This window comes from Cetorhinus maximus, chromosome 10 (genome assembly GCF_964194155.1).
Source record: "Cetorhinus maximus chromosome 10, sCetMax3.hap1.1, whole genome shotgun sequence".
NCBI lineage: Eukaryota > Metazoa > Chordata > Chondrichthyes > Lamniformes > Cetorhinidae > Cetorhinus > Cetorhinus maximus.
In genome coordinates this window covers 5,092,895-5,118,352 of record NC_135888.1, presented here as the reverse complement: position 1 = coordinate 5,118,352, position 25,458 = coordinate 5,092,895, and the positions used below count along the sequence as shown (strand labels likewise).

Below are 25,458 nucleotides of genomic sequence, written 5' to 3'. Positions count from 1 at the left end.
AGGCAGGAGCCCGCAATGGGGTGTGTATTCCAGTTGGGAGCATTGCAAAAACTTGCTTCTTCTATGCACAAACGGTGCCCACAATCTTACGTAATTGAAATTGTTCCTCCCATGTTACCAACCCCTGTGTTGTTTAACACTTTGCCCAAAACGATTTCAAAATTTGAAATGACTGTTTGAAGAGAATATCGATGAAGAGCTCATGTTGTAATCGTAAACAGCAGTCAAGTTTTGAAGGTGGCAAGATAGCTGAACTGACCTGAGCTTCTTGTTGATAGCCTGTGCCTGCTTTATAGAGGAGGTTGTTCTGAACTTCTAGAGCATGTGGAAGATGGTTCCTTTGTTGCTCCATTGTAGCATGTCACCGTGAGGCTTTTTGGTTAATCCTGTGGAGATACCAGGCAGTTAAATCTTTGCCAAAACAGCACTGCAAGCAAGTATTAATTTCCCACAACCTGTTTTCTTCCCAGCTACACTGGGGGCTCGAGCAAAAGGCTGACCTCACATTACATTTTGGATCAATGGATTCATTCAGTTTCAGCTTCTCCGACAAGATATTCACTAGATATCCATTTCGGAAGTCACCAGCTATTTCACATTTACTTTTCATGCCAAAACAGTCACTAGGACAATAGTTGTCATTCTACATCAAGATTTTTTATTCATGATCAATTATCCACATATCACATTACCTGCGGTAATATTACCCTGGAAACTATTCTTCCTTCAAAAGTGTGACAAGATATAATTCCAAACAATTTGAATGCCCTGCTACTTCTTTTCAGAGCTGGAGGCTGGCTAGCTGTGAGGAATTATAGCAGATTCCCCGCAGAAATCTGCATCTCTCACTCACTCAGTGAGAGTGACACGGTTCCACATCAAGCAAAGTAATTTCTCGACACCAGAATTAACTCCACTTCCTGCTTTCGCAATGCTCCGAAGCTGGACATTGACAAACGTTTCGACAAATCATTAAGCGCAGTGCTGTAAGTGAGCCATTAAACGATTACTCAGAAGCTATTGCAAAACCTCCCGCCCACTTGTAAATATATATGGGTCACTAGACTAGATCTTACAGGGTAAATTGACCAGACTTTACTTTTTAACCCTTTTAGCATGAGGTCTGCTCCTTTTCCCCACTCATATTCTAGAAAGGCTTCCCTCACAGTAAGAGCTTAACATGAGACAGTCAGTCACTGTATGCTCACCACAGCCTTTCCGCTTGTAGTGACCTATGGCAAAGTACACATGTCATTCTGGGCAATGAGTCAACCACAGGAACTGAAAGACATTCTGAAGCATGAATTCTTTTTCTGGTATCTTACTAAAACTGTCCTGACTTGATCCATTCATACTGACATTTACTCCTTCCGTTAATCTTTGTACCCACTGGCACAAGATATACTCATTTACTTTTTTTCCCCCTTAACAAAGTACTTAAGTGAGTCTACTGTTTGCCTTCACTGGAAACACAGTTTGAAAGGATTAATGTGCCCTTGTGTTAGTATTTACTTGTTCATCTGAGACGAGGTAACTCATGAGGATAAAGTAAGTGATTGTTATTAGATCCAAATGTTCATGAAGTGAATCAGGATCATTCGTCACTTTGTGTCCTATAAATGTCCTATTGGCTGTTGATATTGCATTTCTTTGCCAAGCTCTTTAACCCTTTAGTTGCAACAACAGTCACAGTTTTCTTTCGTTTAATCTCTGGGAAAATTATTGCCATAAACCTGAAATAACAACTTCATGCAGTAGATACAAGAATCATGGGAGTTATAGAATAATACAGCACGGATGAAGGCCATTCAGCTCATTGTGTCTGTTCTAGCTCTTTGTAAGGGAAACATGTGAAATCCAAGCGCATTTTAAAACATACAAGAGTCAGCTGCTGAACTTGAAGCTCTTTTATATGCAAAGTAGTGATAGAACTGGCACAGAGACTGGATCAACAGGCTTCACAGAGCCCCTTACTGGCCTGAACCAGTGACTATATTGTTACAGGCAACTGTTTCCTTGCAGGATTTCCATTCGAAGTGTTTGCACAAGCAGTTTCAAACTTAAATATTGAATCCAAAGTGTGCCCACTTTCGAGGGGAGGGGGGAGCTCCAGAAAATTGTGAACACCAGGGAAGTGGTACTCAGCAAATTGTTAGAACTGGGGGTTGACATGTCCCCGGGTCTTGATGGATTTCATCCCAGGTCTTAAGAGAAGTGACGAGTGAGAGAGTTGATGCGTTGGTTTGAATTTTGGCAGGGAAAATAAAAAAAGAGGCATATTATCTAAACGGTGAGAGATTGCAAAGCTCGGAGATGCAGAAGGGCCTGGGTGTCCTGGTGCATGAATCGCAAAAGGTTAGTCTGCAGGTGCAGCAAGTACATAGCAAAGCTAATAGAATGTTATTGTTTATTGTGAGGGGAATTGAATACAAGGGGAAGGGGGCTATGCCCTTATACAGGGCATTGGTGAGACCACATCTGGAGTACTGTGTACAGTATTGCTCTCCTTATTTAAGGGAAGATGTAAATGCATTAGAAGCAGTTCAGAGAAGGTTTTACTAGATTAATACCTGGAATGGGCGGATTGTCTTATGAGGAAAGGTTGGACAGGCCAGGTTTGTACCTGCTGAGTTTGAAAGATTAAGAGGCAACTTGATTGAAACGTATAAGATCCTGAGGGGACTTGATAGGGTGAATGTGGAAAGGATGTTTCCTCTTGTGGGAGAATCCAGGATAAACTGTTGCTTAGAAAGGCACTGGTTGATCAGGGATAATCAGTATGGTTTTGTTAGAGGAAGATCGGGGAGAATTTTCTGTCACCGCCCGTGATTGGCTGCGCGCCGCCATTTTACATGGGCGGGCCAATTAAGGCCCACCCAGCATGACGCGCGCCCAGTAGCGCTCAGCACTCCCTGCGCGGACGGGGGGGAGGGGGGGAGGAGGGAGAGTCGGGGCCTGCGTTCTTTTGCGCATGTGCGTGCGAAAAAGCTCAGAAACCTCCCTGAGGCACGGAGCTGCCTCAGGGAGATTATATTCAATTTGAAACATCAAAATAAAAAAAGTTAAAAATCATTTACACAGGTCCCCTGGGACGTGTTTATCAAATGTTTAAAAAATATTTATTCATTTAATAAACCCTTCACGAAACCTCATCCCGCCTGTGGATGAGGTATCTTGAAAAATGCGAAGGCCGCCTGGGCTCTTCGCCTGCCCCCCGACAACCTTAAGGTTGGACGGGCAGCCCTGACAATTAGATTAATTAGTTTATTAATGGCCTTAACGGGCTTTTGACAGTTTGACGGGCACACAGCCAACTCCGGTGCGCGCCCACCGAACTAAAGATCGGAATGACGCGCGGTGACGTGGGGACACGCGCCTGACATCACCACGTGTCATTTTATGCATCAGCTTGCGGGGCCCACCCCTGCACACCAAACAGAAAATCCTGGCCGTCATGTCTTAATTACTTAATAGAATTTTTTGAGGCAGTAAGAAGTGGAATTGATGAGGGTAGTGCATTGAATGTTGTCTATGTGGATTCCAGTAAGGCATTTGACAAGGTCCCACATGACAGACTAGTCAGGGAAGCGAGAGCTCATGGGATACAGGGGAACGTGGCAGGTTGCATCCAGCAACAGGAAACAAAGGCTAATGGTTGATGGATGTTTTTGCAAATGGAAAAAGGTTTCCAGTGGTGTTCCACAGGGCTCAGTGTTGGGGCCCTTGCTGTTTGTTGTATGTATTAATGATTTAGATTTAAATGTGGGTGGCATGATTGGGAAATTTGCAAATGACACAAAAATTGGCCATGTAGTCGATAGTGAAGAGGATAGCTGTCGACTCTAGAATGATATCAATGGTTTGGTTGAGTGGGCGGAGAAGCGGCAAATGGAATTCAATCTGGAAAAGTGTGAGGTAATGCATTTGGGGAGGGCAAACAAAGCAAGGGAATACTCAATAAATGGGGAGTTATCGAGGGGGGTTGAGGAGTGAGAGACCTTGGAGTGCATGTCCACAGGTCCCTGAAGGTGGAAGGACAGGTGGACAAGGTGGTCAAGAAAGTGTATGAAATGCTTTCCTTTATTGGGCGAGGTGTTGAATATAAAAGCAGGGATGTATTGCTGGAACTGGATAAAATGCTGGTTAGGGCACAGCTGGAATTTTGTGTACAATTCTGGTCACCACATTACAGGGAGGACATAATTGCTCTGGAGAGAGTACAGAGGAGATTGTTGCCAGGGCTTGGAAATTGCAGCTATGAGGAGAGATTGGATAGGCTGGGGTTGTTTTCCTTAGAACAGAGGGGGCCAAGGGGTGACCTAACTGAGGTGTACAAAATGATGAGAGGCCTAGATAGGGTAGACAGGGAAGGCTTGTTTCCCTTAGCTGATGAGTCAATTACCTGGGGGCATCGATTTAAGGTGATTGGTGGAAGGATTAGAGGGGACATGAGGAAAAACGTTTTCACCCAGAGGGTGGTGGGTGTCTGGAATTCACTGCCTGAGTTAGTGGGTGAGGCTGAAACGCTCAACTCATTTAGAAGGTACCTGGATCTGCATCTGAAACACTGTAACCTGCAGGGCTATGGACAAAGGCCTGGAAAGTGGGATTAAAATGAATGGCTGGTGCAGACATGATGGGCTGAATGGCCTTTTTCTGCACTGTAACTTTCTGATGGTTCTGTGGGGCTATAGAATTCAGGTCACTGTTTCAAAATAAGCAATCGCCCATTTAGGACAGAGATGAGGAAAAAATATTTCTCTCAGAGGGTTGTGAGACTTTGGAATTCTATTCCTCAAAAGGTGGCTGAGACAGAGTCCTTGAATATCTTTAAGGCAGAGGTAGATAGTTTCTTGATAAGCAAAGGGGTGAAAGGCTATAGGGGGTAGTCGGGAATATGAGGTTAAAACCAGATCAGCTATGATCTTATTGAATGGTGGAGCAGGCTCGATGGGCCGAGTGGCCTACTCCTGATCCTAATTCGAATGTGCATATGACCAAAAATCAGGCCAGAAAGCTGAACTGGAAGTGTGCGTGTATATATTACACACACAAGAATTGTAATATCTAGAGGGAGTGCTTAGCAAAACACAAATATTGAAACCAAGATATTCCTATTCTTAAATAACACTGCAAACATGGCACTAAGTTCCCCAGAAGTTAACCCACTGCCCTCTGTGATGTTACTTTGTACAGTTCGAATCCAGTCTGCACAGTTGCATTATAACATGGTTGTCAGTGACAAACTGGTGCTTGTTGTCATCTATGGCATTCTTGGTGATGCAGACTTTAACTGGCTAGTGTAAATTTAAAATTCAAAAGCTGTGTCACATTTTACACCATCCTTGAAGTCCTCAAGGTGTGGCCCACCCCTGCTCTGGGCACACCCTGTTAGTTTTGAACTTAGCAAAGATTTTTGGAAAGAAAAATATCACCTGGAAATTGCTGTTGAACGTATTAAGAGATGATTATTTATCCTGGTCACAGAATGTCCTTCTGCCTCTTTTTCAGTGGAGGCATCAACGTATATAAAATAGACAAGCTATAAACTGCCTTTAGATAACAGCCTTAGTCCAAACATGGACAAAAGAGCTGAACTCCTGAGGTGAGGTGAGAGTGACTGCCCTTGACATCAAGGCAGCATTTGTCTGAGTGTGGCATCAAGGAGCCCTAGCAAACAAGTCAATGCGGATCAGGGTGAAAACTCTCCACTGGTTGGTGTCATACCTAGCACAAAGGAAGATGGTTGTGGTTGTTGGAGGTCAGTCATCTCAGTCCCAGGACATCACTGCAGGAGTTTCTCAAAGTAGTGTGCTTGGCAGAACCATCTTCAGTTGCTTCTTCAGTGACCTTCCCTCCATCATAAGATCAGAAGTGGGGATGTTCGCTGATGATTGCACAACGTTCAGCACCATTCATGTCTCCTCAGATACTGAAGCAGTCCATGTCCAAATGCAGCAAGACCTGGACAGTATCCAGGCTTGGGCTGACAAGTGGCAAGTAAATTTCATGCCACACAAATGTCAGGGAATGACCATCTTCAGCAAAAGAGAATCTAGCCATCTCCCTTTGATGTTTAATGGCATTATCATCACAGAGTCGCTCACTATCAACATCCTGGGGGTTACCATTGACCAGAAACTGAACTGCACTAGCCATATAAATACTGTGGCTACAAGAGCAGGTCAGAGGCTAGGAATCCTGCAATGAGTAAATCACCTCCTGACTCCCCAAAGCCTGTTCACTATCTACAAGGCACAAGTCAGGAGTGTGATGGAATACTCTCCACTTGCCTGGATGAGTGCAGCTCCAACAACACTCAAGAAGCTCAACACCATCCAGGACAAAGCAGCACGCTTGATTAGGACCATATCCATAAACCTCCCTCCACCACTGATGCACAGCAGCAGCAGTGTGTACCATCTACAAGATACACTGCAGGAATTCACCAAGGCTCCTTAGACAGCACCTTCCAAGCCCACGACCACTGCCATCAAGGACAAGGGCAGCAGATAGATGGGAACACCACCACCTGGAAATTCCCCTCCAAGTCGCTCACCACCCTGACTTGGAAATACATCGGCCGTTCCTTCACTGTCGCTGGGTCAAAATCCAGGAACTCCCTCCCTAACAGCACTGTGGGTGTACCTACACCACATGGACTGCAGCAGTTCAAGAAGGCAGCTCACCACCACCTTCTCAAGTGCAACTAGAGGTGGGCATTAATATGCTGGCCCATCCAGCGAAGCCCACATCCCCTGAATGAATAAAAGAAACACTTTCTCAAGGGCAATTAGGGATGGGCAATAAAAAAAACTGCTGGCCTAGCCAACGTCCTGTGAAAAGAATAAAAAAAATAAGGGAATGTTATACAAGCCCATTAATGACTTGGCCATGAATGTCGGACAACAGTAATCCCTATCTGTATTCTCACTGTTAATGGAATTGCAGTGAAGACAAAATCAAACAGACCATTGGTGAAAAGTAAACTGATCAAAATCTGTAACAAGTGCTCAGCTTTTCTTAAATTATCTCATAATCTATTTTTTAACCAATTTAGCCAATAGTTCGCTACCAAATTCACTACCACAGAAAGTAGTTGAGGCCAAAACATTGTATGTTTTCAAGAAGGAGTTAGATGTAGCTTTTGGGGGGCGAAAGGGATCAAAGGGTATGGGGAGAAAGCGGGAGCAGGCTATTGAGTTGGATGATCAGCCATGATCATAATGAATGGCGGAGCAGACTCGAAGGGCCGAATGGCCTAATCCTGCTCCTAGTTTCTATGTTTCTATGTCCTCTAATTGCCTTTTATTCGGTGAAGAAATTGTGTTGGCATGCAGGTTGACATGATACCATTGTTGCCGAATATTGCTACATCACCCATTATGGGCATGCACTTGCCTCCTAGCACTGTGGGTAATATCAGGATGATGCTATTTCTGTTGGCCTTGCGTTGAGGAGGATAGGCCATGCTGAGATCTTCCCATATGGCTGGCAGAGTAATGCTGAGCCTGTAAAAGTTATTTCATTTTTTTTTTTTTGCTTTAGTAATTCACTGAAGGCTTCATTTCTAAATTGGCCTAAGTGCACAGTTGAAAGCAACTGATTCAATATTCTCCATCTGTACATTTGTGATGCCTGAGGCCCTGCTCTGGGGCAGCAGGGAGACCTCCTGCAGCTTTACCAGTGCCACTAGCCCTTCATGTATCGCTGTATCGACAAGATGCACTTTGGGAGAGCCGGGGGACGGTTAGGCACAGCTTTAGCCCGTGCCGCAGAGCTAAATTTCCTTCAACGCTTTATATTTTTTACAGTTCTATTTAACTCAGCCACGTAATAATAGCGATCAGAAACAAAACATCTTTTCCCTGTCATTTAATCTGATTTCTGTCACTCAGTCAGCAACTCCTGATTTCCCCACACCCCCCCACCCCCAACACCCCACCGTCCCCCACCGCCTGACTGAAAATTAATGTCTCACACATGCAGTTTGCGATGCTGTGCACAGATATTAATTCAAAGGCAGCGGAATAGCAAGAGAAAAAAAAAGCAGCAAAACCTGTTGAATAATGTATGTATTAACCTTTTGTATGTAATGAATGAAACATTGAATTCAATGGGGTTTTTTTTTGGCAAAAGAATTTGTTTTATCCTTTGCTCCCCCTTCTGCGCCTTTAGGCCTGGCCCCGGCCACAACCAACGCTTCCTCTCGGCGTTCTGCCCTCCAAACCAAGTGTTTCGGAGCACTTAGGAGCGGAGAATTTACTTTCGGTGCCTCTTCCTCCCCTGTGAGGAAGTTGCATGTCCTCTGCTCGAGGCCGAGCGGCCCAGAGCAGGATCTCCCCTTGACGGGAATTGTGGACAAGATTTGCACCACTCCCTCGGTAGCCCGGACTCGCTGCGGTCGGAAGAATATCTGCGGGTAGAATTACAGACAAAAAAAGCGTAATTGCACCATTTGCCCTGTCTGAGTTGAAATGAGCCTTCAATTTTGTGAATGGTTCCGTGAGAGGAAATGCGTGGGCACATCAGGAAGGAAGAAGTAGTCTCACACAGGCCCACTGGCACCAACTGGAGGGGAAGAATGGTCTCAGTGCCAGAATGGGCAGCTGAGAGGCCCGATTAACATCGGAGCTCGGGCCCTAGTGTGGCCACTGGTGAAAGCCACGAATACCAGAGAGCACTGCGATGGGCGAGGACGATGTCATCACGTGCCGGGGTGATGTCATCACATGCAGAGATGGGCGTCATCACATACGAAGACCCCATCACAGTTTGAGACAGAAAAGGCCCAAATGCAAGCAAGTGAAAAGGTGGTGAGATGGGGGGTTGGGGGTGGTGGGGGTGAGAAAATAATATGAAACCTTTCTTTCTGTTTCTCAGCGGGTTTGAGGTAGCTGTAGGGGAAAGGAAGAAGCACACAGGTCCCTGCCAATGCTTCACTGAGGTAAGTTTACTAAGGCTGTTCTGAAAACTGCACTTACCTCGCCGAGAGCGGAAGTCAGGAACCTCAACTCCCGACAGACCTGGGGGCTTTTGTGCGTGCACAGACCAGGAACTGGCCGCACGGGTGCAGTTTTGCAATTTTTACGTTCTTTGGGCCCAGTGCACCTGCGAATGGAGAGAAACAGCACAAAAACCTGGGTCAGGTGACCAGGAGCCAAGCGCCTGGGAAAACCAGTGTCGCTGGCAGGGGACAGGGAGAGGTCCCAAAAGGAAAGTCCAGGTAAGGGACAGGGGACAGAGCCAGGTCCCTGGTGTTAACTTAAGGTGAAAAGAAAGGGAGGAGCAGAGAAACACAGAATCCCAGCAGGAAAGGTGTTGCAAAAGGTGCCCCGTTTGGGGCTGTGGTGTTCTGCTCAGTGCAGCCGGAGATCTGCAGTCGTGCGTGTGAGTTGGTGTGTGAGTGTAGGCTCAGGAACCCAGGGGAACAGAGCCTTGAAGACGAGATGGAAACCCTGCGAGGTGGGTCCATTGTTGATGCTGTCCAAGTTGGAGCCCCTTTTGGAGAGAATTCCCAGGTTGGATCTTTGCAGATGAGAATGGGAATCCCTGGTGAGAAAGGCAGAGTGTCTGGAAGACTGACTGACTCACAGTGTTACTGGCATCTGGCTGGGTTGTTGAGAAATCCATGGATTCCGTCTTGGTCGCATCCGCTATTTATTGTGCAGTGTGGTGTGTCTGACCACAGTTTGCTTGTTAATTCACATGTACCTCATATTTATCCTGAATGTTAGAGTATAAGATAGATAATTGTTTTATCTTCCTGACCTTGTATTGTAAAGTTTATTTCTGTTTGTTCAAAACCCATGACATCTGGTGGCTGTATTCACCGAGCAGATACCTTAAATCTCAAACTTTGTCCACATTAGACAGAACGTTCCAGATCCCTAACCGGATCTTACCAACAACTCGGAAGTCTGCTCAAGGGTCATAACAAAGGCACTAAATTCCATATATAAAGTCATCTGGTACTGGACAGGGGCCAGATCAGCTAAAAACTGGACTGTCCAGTACAAAGCCAGATGAATGGCCACCCTATTCGGGCCTCATTTAAATGAGACCAGTGAGCTGTGGACGTCTGCTGTTGGCTGTGGTTCAGGGAGTGGGGTGAGGCACTTGGGGAGGAGCCAATTGTGGGCCAGCAATGGTTATCAGAGATTGCAATGGAGCTGCAAAGAGTATAAAACTTACCATTTTGATAGCAGACTGCAATGTTGCATTTAAGGGTACCTGATTTGGCCACATGTATACAGTGGCTATCTCAACTCCTGCTGCATTTAGGGCAATTCAGCTCTGAGAAGAAGCCTTTTACCTGTGCGATAGCACTAATGCTTGTTTCAGATGCTGACTCTGGATGTTTATACTGGAACCTTTACCAATATGGCAGGGTTGCAATGCTGGCAAGGAATGTGGGTGCGCACTCTGCCCGCAATATTGGACATTGAGGCACCTGTTTCACAGCTGTACAGTTCCAACTACTTTCCAGCCCATGGTATTTGATTCCTTCACTTTAATTACAGGGAGGGTTTTGCTTTAATCATAATACTTGTTTTCCGATTCAAAGAACACAACGAATAAAAGGATTTTTTTTTTCTCTTGGGGAAGAGAGAGGTGAAATGTCTCACAGGTGTAAACAAAACAAGATTGGTCTCTAGAATCTGTGCTTTCTTCCTACTGTGGCTGTTACAATCCCTGTAAATCGTTAAATAAAAGCAGGATAATTTTGGTAATCAACAACATTCACAGATAGATATTTAGTTAGGCATCAAGAGACAAGTAAGAATACATTTCTTCAGTTTTAAGGAGTTAACAATGAAATGGTCGTTGGATATCAATGGTAGAATAGGCCCAAAGTGTGGAATGGCTGACTTTTATGTTCTTTTATATGTCACTGGGATCATGTTTAATTTCTTTACATGGCTTTGTCACCTATTCAAGTGTTGTTTTATCTGCTTCATTTAACAGTACAAAGCAGAGTTTTGCGTCATTGAAGAAACGTTTGGAGACTCATGGACCGGTTTGTGGAGGAGGAGTGCCACATAGGCACTCATACACTGACCCACTTTGAACCTACTGCAGCACTACCTGTGGCCGAGCTGGTGTTATCAATATGACAGGGTTCAGTCTTAAAGTCCGACATTTAGAAGAAAAGAATTGCTAACCCTCAATGTTACATCCTGTCAGAAAAATGTGATTTCCTCTCCTTTGGCCAAAAACCCGCTTTCCAATGTGTACAAAAAAAAAACACCACCTCACGCAGCACAGACCTACACGAGTGCCCACTGCCCCAACTGCTGTAGCCCAGGCAGTTAAATCCCACCCAGTGTAAAAAAAAACATTAGAAATTGAAGTAACTCAATAAAACATTCGCCAAAATCATCACAAGAAAATGATGAAAAAGAGAAAAGCGTGTTCATGACTGGCTGAAGGTTAGTAATGTTGTAAAAGCTTTTACATAAAATTCAGGTCACTCAACAGCTGAACCCTATTCTGATTGTCATCTTTGTCTAGTCTGCTTCTTTTCGTTCACTTTTGAGAAACACTATTTCAAAGACAAACATATTGTCTTCTTCTGCATTTGATCCATCACCTAATAACTGTGTGCCACTGAAGTAGAGCTCAACAGCTTGAGGCAACAACATGAATATAAAGTATAAATATTAATAAAAGCAACTCTGAACAGTATGCCCAAGGGTGGCTGGCAGTACACGACTGCAAAAAGTTACAATTAAAATTCACCCATCTCCACTTACTGGCACAATGCCCATGCTTCTTAAAGCAGTAAATATTTATTCATACTGTCAAGAGCAGTCTGCTCCATCACAGATTATTTTACAAGCAGACAAAACCTGAAGCAATTAACACAGCTCATGTCACCCGGCATAACAGTTTCAGTGGCACTTTTAAGGATAATTTAGACATCCAGTAATGTGCCAAGATTTTGACTGAAAACACTACATGTCACCCAACCAATTTGCACAAACCATTGTAAATTACAAACTATTTAAAATGTAATTATATAAAGAGAGCAAAGGTCCTTAACTTACAAAGGCCACAGGTGTCATATCGTTCACGCAAGTGAAAGATTATCATGAAGGCGCCATTAATATTTTAATATTCTCTCTATTCGACAATTAATAAAAAATGAATTCTGGAATTGATGCTGCAAGTGGCCTATTGTTTTCCACTATTATGATTTCCTTTCCCTTCCCTCGCTCTATAGTTATTTTTTTTGCAATGCTTCCCATCTTTTAACCACAGTTACATAAACTAGCACGGTTCATTTAGTCTTATTCTGCTTCTATTTACTTCAGGTCTGAATTCTGTGCAAAGGCATAAATAAGTGACAGTCAGATAAGTCACAATGGAAATGCGTGGCCTGCCTTCAGAGGGTAACGCAACAGAGGCTTTGCCGCTGTTTTGTAACAGATCACTGCCCTTTTACCTGGGCAAGCGGCAATAAATCTCAAACAAACGGAGGGCAGTGGTCCCCTCAGAGTTTGCCCTCTAATGGAAGCAGGGTGACGAATTACTCTCGTTACTAAGTGTAGTAATGTCCCGAATGCATTCGGAAACCCTTGGGCAGTCTCAATCTGAGTTTCTCATTCGCCAAGAGCTCATGCTACAAAACCGCCTTCAAATTTAGTTGCACATACTATTTATGTCATTTTTTTTTTACTCAAAGAGATCAAAATGGAAAAGTTGAGGAAATTAAATCATCCTCTGGTGCAGAGTAAAATGTCATGCTAAACGGCGAAATGGAGGTAACTTGGGATAATGTGGTGGGAGCAGTGCTTGTATCTGACCTGAGGATATTGGTAGGCGTTACTTGATGTGGAATGGAAAAATGTTCTACCTTCCAGCATGGTCCCCACAACTTATTCCCTTATTTTCAGCATAGTCATTTTAAGACAATAGAATTCCTACAGAGGATAGGCAGTGAGTAACTCCAAAACATTTGTTTATTCCATGAACGAATAAGTCCCGGGGGAGTGGTGGGGGGGTAAATTTTCCCAAATAAATAAAAATGGTATTGCACAGTTACCTGTTGACCATGTATTCTATTTATATCATGAAGTAAACAAAATAGTTATAACATAAGCCTTTTATTTCAATATGGAAACACCTTTAATATCCTTCTCTATAGGAAGTGGGATTTAATTCCCAATAGAGGTGCATGGTCACGTTTTTGAACCCAGCACCGCCGCCCTTCCCCCCACCCCCCATCAATCTGAGGCTGTTAGCTGGTCTTGGAGTTGTTCACATTGTTGTTAGCTCAGCTTCCCCAAGTTTTAGTAAGTAAATGCACTGATTGACTGGTATGGTTTTGAATCAAGGTCCAAGTTTGATCTCTGGACAGCGTAGTATTAGCCAGGACATCAAGTAGATAGAGCACATCAATGGCCTTAAGTAGGGGAGGTCGAGTGATCAGGCTATGCTCTTGATCAGTACCGAAGGACTCATGCGGGAAAGTATAAGCTTGAAACCACAGAGCAAGGAAAGGGGCCATTCAGTCCATCATGTCAGTGCTGGCTCTTTGCTGAAGCAATTCAAAACGAATCCCGCTGCCTCGTCTCTCCCCATCATCCCTAGCAGCATCCTCAGCTTCTTTTATCTTATCTAACTTTCTCTTAAAACATGCAATGGTCTTTGCTTCAACCCACTCCCTTGGGCCTATTTTGACTTTTTGCTGGGTGATGAGTGAAGTGACTGCACCAACTCCATCCGTCCAGGAAATCGAGGGTCCACATTTACCCCTGGCAGACAGATGGCAGAGCAGCACAGAGATATCCCAACACAACTCACAGATTCGGCAAAGGTAAGCAGGCTCCGGTTACCGCCAGGGAGATGAGTCATGAGCGGTGAGGTCATCACCAAGGAAGGTGGGGGCCCCACGACAGTAAGAACCTAGATTATTTTGCGTGCACCATTAGATGCACAGGGTTGCATAGGATATACAGCCCAGAAACAGGCCATTCAGTCCAACCAGCCCATGCCAATGTTTATGTTCCACTCAAACCTCCTCCCATCTTTCCTCATTTAAATTAATCATCGCAACCCTTCTCCCTCACATGCCTGTCCAGCTTCCCTTTAAAGACATCTATTCTATTCTCTTCCATCCCACTCCCTGTTTTCAAAGGCTGCACTATGCTTACCTAAAATGGCAATCAAAATAGTCAACATTTACGCCAATGGAGCCCAACTTCCATATGAAGTGTGGCCTATCACCTATAACTGGCCAAGGATTGGGCTTTTAAATGGCATCGACCTCTTGGCCTGCATTAATAGGACATCAAGGTTACCGACCCTAAATTGAGACCAGGCGAAGGGAGTGAAAACTGGCCCCAGTGGCCAAATGGCTCATGGTCCAACAACACTGAGTAAAGGTGAGGGATGATGAACAAAAACAGAAACAGAAATACCTGGAAAAACTCAGCAGGTCTGGCAGCATCGGCGGAGAAGAGCACAGTTGACGTTTCAAGTCCTCATGATCTGTTGAAGGGTCATGAGGACTCGAAACGTCAACTGTGCTCTTCTCCGCCGATGCTGCAAGACCTGCTGAAATTTTCCGGGTATTTCTGTTTCTGCTTTTGTTTTGGATTTCCAACATCCGCAGTTCTTTGCTTTTATCTGAGGGATGATGAAGCTTGGTTCTGATGCCCCACAGTAAAATCTCTTGCCACACTTACACAATGGTCAGTCGATTGAGGTAACCGAGTGTAACTAACACCAACAGAAAAATAAGCCAGCAAAAAATTTTGTAACTTCATCACAGCAGGGGGAAAAAATGGGGGATTAAAATAGAAAAAACCTCTGGAACTGAACAATGATCGAAAATAATGTAAATTTGCTCATTTTTCAATATGGCAGCCAAAAGGCTGCCTAAATTGTTGGAGGGGGAGCGGTGTGGAGGAAGCGGTTGAGGATGGGGAAGAGAGCTCGTGGGGGTGGAGAGATCGGGCGGGGGTGAGAGGTGAGGAAATGCTTTCGTTATTTTAATAATGACTCGTAAATTCCTAACAATGAATTTTACAAAAGCGGAGTGACACAAGTGCGGAGAATTACGTTTCATCCATATTAATCTGCGAATAAGGGTAAAAATTGCCATTAGGAAATAGGGTTGAAATTCTGCTACAAGTGTTAACAGCAGGTACCAAACCAACTATTCTGAGTTAATTATTGATAACAAAGACAAATGGTGTTGTTAGTTTAAACAGCTTTGGATTTAAGCTGCTCAAAACAGGACTGTCAGCCTTTTCCAAGTCCACAGCTACTTTGGAATACAGTCTTTGATATTGTAATTGTGAGAGAATTCTTATTGTTCCACCTTCTCAAATATTTGCATTTGTCGCATTGTTCCAAACTCACAATCGGACATTATTGAAGAGATAAAGACCCAGTTATCATCACAGTGACTCAAGAATTACTCAACCATCTCAGATAACAACTCTCAGATGACAAGGCCAGGTTTGAGGTGGTGACTTATTGTTTATGATATGCATTTAGGGCCCAGTCTCCCCACACCTCACAGTTGTGCTGAAAGATAGAACACTGGGCAGGTTTTGTAAACACATTGAATTTGATGCCAAGCTTCTGTCGTATATAATCTCTGAAAATAAAGAAAATAGTTCCGTTTTTGTTTTATTTTACTCTTGATCTGATTTCTTCTTGAAAGAGTATATATGTTAATCATCTACTTGAGGGTTTTTTTTTAAATTATCAGATAGGTTCACAAGAATAATTGAGGAAAACCGATATGGATGTTTTATAATCAAAATCCCCTTCATTTCGACCACGATAACATATCAGCCCCAGATACTGGATATTTTACCTCTTGATTTTCGGTCACCATGGTGATTAATTCCCACCCTTCCATAAGCACTGACTTTGTATCCTGGTACATTTTCCTGTGGGTATTCTTAAGGGGAGTGGAACAGTTCCCTTGGTACAGGGACATGAAGGGACATGTTGGACCTACACATCCATTTCCAAATTCCGGTGTGCAGAATGCCGGACCTGAGGAATGCCCAACTAAAATGGGTGAACAGGATGGCTAACCAGTGACAAAAAAAAGCCATGGCCAGATTTTACTGTGTGGCTGTGGCCCACCACCCCCACCAAACCCCCAATGCCCACCACCCCCACCAAACCCCCACCACCCCCACCAAACCCCCAACACCCCCATCAAACCCCCAACATCCCCAACAAACCCCCAACGCCCCCACCAAACCCCCACTACCCCCAACAAACACCCACCAAACCCCCACCACCCCCACCAAACCCCCAACGCCCCCACCAAACCTCCACCGCCCCCACCAAACCCCCACCGCCCCCACCAATCCCCCACCGCCCCCACCAAACCCCCACCACCCCCACCAAACCCCCACCGCCCCCACCAAACCCCCACCGCCCCCACCGCCCCCACCAAACCCCCACCGCCCCCACCAAACCCCCACCGCCCCCACCGCCTCCACCAAACCCCCATCACCTCCACCAAACCCCCACCGCCCCCACCAAACCCCCTCCGCCCCCACCAAACCCCCACCGCCCCCACCAAACCCCCACCGCCCCCACCAAACCTCCACCGCCCCCACCAAACCCCCACCGCCCCCACCAAACCCCCAACGCCCCCACCAAACCCCCAACGCCCCCACCAAACCCCCACCGCCCCCACCAAACCCCCAACGCCCCCACCAAACCCCCACCGCCCCAACCAAACCCCCACCAAACCCCCACCACCCCCACCAAACCCACCACCCCACCAAACCCCCACCACCCCCACCAAACCCCCACCGCCCCCACCAAACCCCCAACGCCCCCACCAAACCCCCACCGCCCCCACCAAACCCCCAACGCCCCCACCAAACCCCCACCTCCCCCACCAAACCCCCACCGCCCCCACCAAACCCCCACTGCCCCCACCGCCTCCACCAAACCCCCATCACCTCCACCAAACCCCCACCGCCCCCACCAAACCCCCTCCGCCCCCACCAAACCCCCACCGCCCCCACCAAACCCCCACCGCCCCCACCAAACCTCCACCGCCCCCACCAAACCCCCACCGCCCCCACCAAACCCCCAACGCCCCCACCAAACCCCCAACGCCCCCACCAAACCCCCACCGCCCCCACCAAACCCCCAACGCCCCCACCAAACCCCCACCGCCCCAACCAAACCCCCACCAAACCCCCACCACCCCCACCAAACCCACCACCCCACCAAACCCCCACCACCCCCACCAAACCCCCACCGCCCCCACCAAACCCCCAACGCCCCCACCAAACCCCCACCGCCCCCACCAAACCCCCAACGCCCCCACCAAACCCCCACCTCCCCCACCAAACCCCCACCGCCCCCACCAAACCCCCACTGCCCCCACCGCCTCCACCAAACCCCCATCACCTCCACCAAACCCCCACCGCCCCCACCAAACCCCCTCCGCCCCCACCAAACCCCCACCGCCCCCACCAAACCCCCACCGCCCCCACCAAACCCCCACCGCCCCCACCAAACCCCCACCGCCCCCACCAAACCTCCAACGCCCCCACCAAACCCCCAACGCCCCCACCAAACCCCCACCGCCCCCACCAAACCCCCAACGCCCCCACCAAACCCCCACCACCCCAACCAAACCCCCACCAAACCCCCACCGCCCCCACCAAACCCACCACCCCACCAAACCCCCACCGCCCCCACCAAACCCCCAACGCCCCCACCAAACCCCCAACGCCCCCACCAAACCCCCATCGCCCCCACCAAACCCCCAACGCCCCCACCAAACCCCCACCGCCCCAACCAAACCCCCACCAAACCCCCACCACCCCCACCAAACCCACCACCCCACCAAACCCCCACCGCCCCCACCAAACCCCCACCGCCCCCACCAAACCCCCACCGCTCCCACCAAACCCCCACCGCCCCCACCAAACCCCCAACGCCCCCACCAAACCCCCAACGCCCCCACCAAACCCCCACCGCCCCCACCAAACCCACCAGCCCCACCAAACCCCCACCGCCCCCACCAATCCCCCACCGCCCCCACCAAACCCCCACCGCCCCCACCAAACCCCCACCGCCCCCACCAAACCCCCACCGCCCCCACCGCCCCCACCAAACCCCCACCGCCCCCACCAAACCCCCACCGCCCCCACCGCCTCCACCAAACCCCCATCACCTCCACCAAACCCCCACCGCCCCCACCAAACCCCCTCCGCCCCCACCAAACCCCCACTGCCCCCACCAAACCCCCATCGCCCCCACCAAACCCCCACCGCCCCCACCAAACCCCCAACGCCCCCACCAAACCCCCAACGCCCCCACCAAACCCCCACCGCCCCCACCAAACCCCCAACGCCCCCACCAAACCCCCACCGCCCCAACCAAACCCCCACCAAACCCCCACCACCCCCACCAAACCCACCACCCCACCAAACCCCCACCGCCCCCACCAAACCCCCACCGCCCCCACCAAACCCCCAACGCCCCCACCAAACCCCCACCGCCCCCACCAAACCCCCAACGCCCCCACCAAACCCTCACCGCCCCCACCGCCCCCACCAAACCCCCACCGCCCCCACCAAACCCCCACTGCCCCCACCGCCTCCACCAAACCCCCACCGCCCCCACCAAACCCTCTCCGCCCCCACCAAACCCCCACTGCCCCCACCAAACCCCCATCGCCCCCACCAAACCCCCACCGCCCCCACCAAACCCCCAACGCCCCCACCAAACCCCCAACGCCCCCACCAAACCCCCACCGCCCCCACCAAACCCCCAACGCCCCCACCAAACCCCCACCGCCCCAACCAAACCCCCACCAAACCCCCACCACCCCCACCAAACCCACCACCCCACCAAACCCCCACCGCCCCCACCAAACCCCCACCGCCCCCACCAAACCCCCAACGCCCCCACTAAACCCCCAACGCCCCCACCAAACCCCCAACGCCCCCACCAAACCCCCAACGCCCCCACCAAACCCCCTCCACCCCACCAAACCCCCACCAAACCCCCACCACACCCACCGCCCCCACCAATCCCCCACCGCCCCCACCAAACCCCCACCGCCCCCACCAAACCCACCACCCCCACCAAACCCCACAAAACCACCTGGCAGAAAGTCAAAGGCAACCCCATCTCCGCCAGTCCCAGAAGCTACACTGGATTTTATGGTCCCTGTGCAACTAAATGCCTGAAGTCATGGCTTGCCTCCACCCCTCCCCGCCAACCCTAGGCAGGATGTCCCGCCTCCAGGAGCTGCCATCCAATCAGAGGCATGGCAGCTCTTCAATTCCAGCAGCAGCAGCAGGAGATGTCCTTGGAACAGCCATGATGGGAGAGGCCGGTGTGCAGGTAAATAGGCGCGACCCTCCATGTGGCCACGGGGTGTTTGATCATGAGAGGCCACCCCTTAATGAGCCCGCAGGGAGACCGCCGGAGTTTACTGGACAGCCTCCCAGGTCTTGAAGTGCCTGTCTGCGGCTGATATAATATCACTGGCAGCAGGAAGAGGCCCTTAAAGTGTCCCTCAGTTGGCCACTGAAGGACTTCAATTGGCCTAAGGGTGAGCAGGCTGCCGGCCACCTGCACCGCCATTGGTAAGGTGTCAGCAGCAGCAGGAAGGCAACAACCATGGCAACCCCTACCCTCCCCCAACCCCCACAACCATCCCGCCTAATTTTATGCGCTGAGTACATCCCAGCCTGCCCTTGGGCAGGGGTGGGGGGGGATCTAAAATTCGGCTCCATAAGTCCATTTATAGGATTAGACCAGGTATTTGTGCCCCAATTTTCTTTACCTTTTGGGGACTTTTTTGACTCCTGAGCAATGACTTGGGATGTAAAAATTGCCTTTGGACACAAGGAATTATAATAACAACAATAGTAACAATAAGGAGATGAGGGGCTTATCTTGTGAAGGAAGGTTGAACAGGTTGGGCTTATAATCATTGAAGTTTAGAAGAATGAGGGATGATCTTATTGAAACATAGAAGATCTGTTAGGGCGAATACCGGGAAGATGTTTCCTCTTGTGGGCGAGACTGGAACTAGGGGACTCAGTTTAAGAATAAGATGTCTCCCTTTTAAGACAGAGATGGGGAGAGTTTTTTCCCCCACATATTTCCATTATCTGTGAAATCCTATTCTCTAGAAAGCAGTGGAGGCTGGATCATTGAGCATATTCAAGGCTGAGTTAGACAGATCTTTGATAGGCAAGGCATCCAAGGGTTATGGGCGGGGGCAGACAGGAAAGTGGAGTTGAGATGGCAACCAGATCAGCCACGATCTTATTGAATGGCAGGGCAGGCCCGATAGGCTTACTCCTGCTCCTAAGTCCTACGTTCCTATGAAAGTCCATACAACGCAGATGTCAGCAAACAGCCCATAATAGGAGTATTGCTAATTAGAGTCCGTGTAAGGCTCTTAGTGGGATGATTGCAAAGAGGGGAGTTAAGGAAGGATGACTTACACATAGAAGTATAGGCCATTGATGGTAAGGAATTAACAAAGAGTTAAGGGAAGTGAATCCTCTTACCTTGTCTGCCCTGGTAACTAGATCACTAAAGTGTTTGACAGCCTGAGTTGCCAAGCATGGTTGATGATTATTGCTCTGGTCCAATTGTTGGACTCTGATGTTGCTTCAGTGCAGCTCTTCTTTTGGGGGCCTGTGCCTCTGAGACCCAAAGAGTGTGGGCTGTTTCTGCCTAACCTTATAATGAAGGATACCAGGCACTTCTATACTGAGCTGGGGGCTCTCAGCCTTCCTTCCTGCAGACATTTAGAAACATATTTGAGTTATGTAGATGTAAGTTTAAAAAAATGGGAACAGATTTGTCAGCAAAGCTGCTTTGGATCAGTCCTTTCATTGAGAAATAAAATTAAAAGATCACGATTTACTTCCAAGTTATCAAAAATGACCTATTGGCCGAGAATTTAATAATGTTGAGAGTATCAGTGTTCAGTGTTATTAAGATGGAAATTGGACAGCAATTTGCAGCATTCGCACACATGTACAGTTAAGAGTGGAAATCAGCAAGCTGCTGTTTGAGTTACCCTGCTGCACCCTGCTGGTATTTCACTGAGAGACTCGACTTTGAGATAAGGGCATTGCAGTAATTATGGTTTTATTCAGTGTGTAATGTACCTTTAAGCATAATACTTGTTAGGAAAGATCACATGATCTGTAGTAACCAATAAGAGAGTAGCACGGGCTACCTCAACAGACTGTGTAGAGATAGAGTTGGAGTTGAAAGCACACGTGTAGTGGCTGCTGAGTATATTGTAAATAAACCTAAAGCCTGCCGTTCAACTCTATTACTAATAGTACAAATTGGTGACCCTACGACAAACTGGTGATGAGGATAAAACAGGATTGCACAGAAGAAATCAAGTTATAAAGAAATCGGCACTACACATGGCCCAGTGATTGTAAGTAGCAAGCTCCATTAGAATTGAAGAAGCTATCCTCTCTCGAAATGCCACAGTTTGGGAGAATTGATCCTTTTGAACCAGCCACAGGCGATTGGTCTCAATACACAGAATGCCTCACGTTCTTTTTTCAAGCGAGCGAGATTACGAGGTAAAAGAGGCGAGCGATCCTCTTGAGTACTTGTGGGAGCAAAACCTACGGTTTGATTCATAGTTTGACGGCACCCAGTGCCCCAGATTCGAAGAATTTTGATGAATTGGTGGACCTCGTGAAGGGTCACTTTCAACACAAGCCCTCAGTCACGATGCAGAGGTTCAGGTTTAATTCGCGAAATAGAGCCCCTGGTGAGGCAATTGCATGTCACGTGGCAAATCTGACACAGCTAACGGAACATTGGGAGTTCAGTACAACTCTGAATGACATGCTCAGGGGTCGTTTAGTGTGTGGTGTGAAAAAGGACACTATTCAGAAAAGATTATTGTCCGAAGCGAATCTGGATTTCAAGAAGGCGCTAGAGCTAGCGCTGGACATGGAAAGTGCTGTAAGAGATTCATAAGCAATACAGGGTCCTCAAAATGGCGCCGTCCTCCACATGGGGTGGGAAACCCCAGCTGAAAGTGGCGCGAAAAGGGAAGACTCTGCCGAGAAGCGGGGAACAGCCCCCACTTAGCCGGAGAATAAAGAGAAAAAGCTTAGCAGTGAGATCGAAGAATGGTTTCAACAGAGATGGAAACAATCAGTCTTTTAGTGATTGGCAGTTTTAAAAAAACCGAATGCTACTATTGTCTCAGGAATGGACAAATAATGAGGCAGCGCAAGGAAAGAATCAAAAGCAGGTGGTGAAGAAGCCCAATGAAATCTACAATGTAGAAGAGCCCGAAACAACAAATTCTGACATTTACTCGTTGTTTGATCTGAAAGTTGGAAAGACAGAACCAATATTTGTCACAGTGAAAGTAAATGGCAAACCTGTTAGAATGGAAGTGGACACGGGAGTTTCCACTACAGTAATTGGGGAACATACCTTCAGATATTTGACTGGCAAAGATCTGCCTCAGGGAGATTAGTTTGATCTTTAAAAATTTTAATAAAGACAGAAAAAATGTTTTAAGACATGTCCCCTCATGTGACAGTTTCACATGAGCTGGGACATGTCAGTGAATTTTGTTGAAAAATTTAATTAAACTTTAAAAACCTTCATGAAACCTCATCCCGCCCGTGGATGAGGTTTCATGAAAAATGCGAATGCCGCCTGGGCTCTTCACCTGCCACCCCCCACCCCCCACCCCCCCCCACCGCCAAATTAAGGTTGGACGGGCAGCTCAGTTAATTATTTTAATTGGAATTTAAATGGCCCTAATTGGCCTTTGACTGTTCGGCAGGAGTGCAGCCAACTCCAGTGCGCACCCGCTGAACTGAATATCTGAATGACGCGCGGTGATGTCGGAACACCCGCCGAAGAGTCTGCCCAATGTTTCTGCTCATTGTCGATGCCCATTTAAAATGGTTGGACGTATATGAGGTGAAGTCACCAATGTCGGCCGCTACAATTGAGAAACTACGTCAGAGTTTTGCCATTCACGGGCTGCCAGAAGTAGCTATTACCGATAACAGCACGGCATTTACAAATGCTGTGTTTCAACGGTTTATCAGCCTCAACGGCGTCACTCATATAAAAACTGCACCATACCACCCTTCCTCAAACAGACTGGCCGAAAGAGCGGTTTAAATGTTCAAGACAGACATGAAAAAGCTAACTGGCGATTCCTTGGTAACCAAGCTAGTATTTGTCCTTTTTCATGACAGGACTACCCCTCACACAACAACAGGTGCCACACCTGCAGAGTTACTGCTGAAACACCGTCTCGGGACAAGATTGAGCTTAGTAATGCCGAATTTAGAGGGGAAGGTGGAATAAAGTCAGGGAAACCAGAAAACTAGACACGACTGGTATAGTCGTGAGAGGAAATTTGCCGTGGGAGAGCCGGTATACGTGAAAAGCTTCAGGGAAGGACCAAAGTGGTTACCGGGTGAAATAAGTGCGGTGACTGGACCTCTATCTTACCACGTGGAGGTGGAAGGCCGGATCATCCATAAACATGTGGACCATTTAAGCAAGAGAGAGATAAATCACCAAGATTTGGTTCCACCAGTGACCATGACCGGGTCTGCTTTTCCTGTCGAAGATACTCAACCCAGCACTGACATGTCTGATGTTCCTGTAAGAGTTGAGGATACAGAACTGCGAGTGCCCACCGAAGCACCTGATGTTCAGGCAACTCTGGAAAAGGAGGTTCCTGACAAAGAATCTGAAGTTGTGGAGCTGCAACATTCAACACGTACCAGGAAACCACCTGATAGACTGAACTTGTAAATTCCTTACCCAGTGTAAATATTATGTTGTCTTAAAAAATAAGTGCTTGTAAATATAATATGTAAAGCCAAGTTGAAGGGGGAGGAATGTAGTAATTATGGTTTTATTTTGTGTGATGTACCTTTAAGAATAATACGTGTTAGGAAAGATCACATGATCTGTAGTAACTGATAGGAGAGTAGCACAGGCTACCTCAGTAGACAGTGTAGAGAAAGAGTTAGAGTTGAAAGCACACATGTAGTTGCTGTTGAGTATATTGTAAATTAACTTAATGTTTCCACTTAAGAAGTGTCTGCAGTTCAACTCTATTACTAATAATACAACTCGGCCACCCTACAACAGGTGTGAAGTTGTGGTACTTTCCCACTAGATACCCCCTAAATAGAAAAGATTAGGGCATGTCCATTTGAGTGTAAGTGATTTTTTTTACAGCACTTAATCACTGCCTAGCAGCCTCTCTGAAACTGAAAATTTACTCTTACAATTATGGAATATTCATTCTCAGACTTCCTGCTTTACACCATGCCTGTCTCAGTGAGGATTTGGCAATCTAATTGGCGGATGAGTTACTTTCCCTGCTCACACATGCCCCAGGTCCCCTCTATAAGGAGCACCGCACTGGAAAGGAACGCTAATAAATGAAAGTTGTTACGCAAAAAAAAAACATTAAAAGTCTGTGGGCAGCCCTAAGCATAAATAAACAATGAGTGCTTGTTCCTTCAATTCTGGCCACAAAATCCAGGCCAATATTTCTCAGCAAACCGTCCCTGGAAGCTGCTGCGGGGCTTTAACTGCTGCAGTAGCGTGGAACTTCCAGCCTCGCTGCCCGAATGGTGAGTCCCCAGTTGGAGGCGGTACTGGAATCAAGGTGACCCCAGAAAATGTGACAGGGGGATCCTACGCTACTTCCAGCGGGTGTGAACCTTTCCTGCCATTAATCCGCCTGGGTTTTTTGCGTGAGTGGAAAACCCTGCTCATTGCCTCCACTCTGTTTTCATCGGGATAATCCTGGGGGGTTTAAAATAGAATGTCTCAGGAAGAGACAACCTCTGCATTCGGCTGTGTTACTGTTTACAGCCTGTTGTGGTACAGTTTGGGATCTGTTCATGAGCCTTTGAGCGATGTGTGTGTAAGCTGATTGAAATTCACTGCTCCTTCTCCCAGGCGTGTGGGGACTTTGGGTTAGTGTACTGAAAAAAATATTGAAAACCTGGGAAGTATTTTATTTAGATCATTTTTCTTTCTTACATTATTTAAAATGTATTGCTGCAGCCTAGTTATTGATGATCTGCCTCTTAATTAGCCTGCATACACCAGGAGTTTGGGTTGGGCTGACATGGAATATATTAAACTGACCCCAAGTTAATAAGAAGATTGTTGAAAAGGGGTCTTTAGCTTTAACAAAACGTCAGCAAAATTATAAAACAAATGAGCTGCAGCATAGCAAACAGAGTAGTAATCAAGGTCACAAAAGCAAAACTTTGCAGCAAGAATGCTTTTGTTCACATTTGTTCTGACTTAATATGTATATCCATAGTGAGCAAGGTTTATCTCTCCTGCTTAATGATGCCACTTGCTCCCTTGCCAGTCATGTTATTTTGTTAGTAATTAACATTTCAGGATTTGTTATGCTGAAATCGAGGACAGGGCTGC

General features: G+C 47.4%; 1 protein-coding gene across 9 annotated transcripts in view; it reads right to left on the bottom strand.

Moving 5' to 3' along the window:
* The window catches only part of LOC144685413 (serine/threonine-protein kinase Nek6-like), a 344,126-nt gene that overhangs the window by 239,856 nt on the left and 78,812 nt on the right, over window positions 1-25,458 (bottom strand). For 6 of the 9 annotated variants that reach the window (XR_013577721.1, XM_078549868.1, XM_078549866.1 and 3 more), the window contains exon 2: window positions 260-386. Coding sequence is in view for 8 of the 9 variants with exons in the window: in XM_078549868.1 (XP_078405994.1) it covers window positions 260-352 (93 nt within the window). In the remaining variant the exon portion in view is untranslated. Of the gene's footprint in view, window positions 1-259; window positions 387-692; window positions 1,184-20,537; window positions 20,663-25,458 lie in introns of those variants that run through there. The other 3 variants (XM_078549872.1, XM_078549870.1, XM_078549867.1) reach the window with 3 other exon arrangements.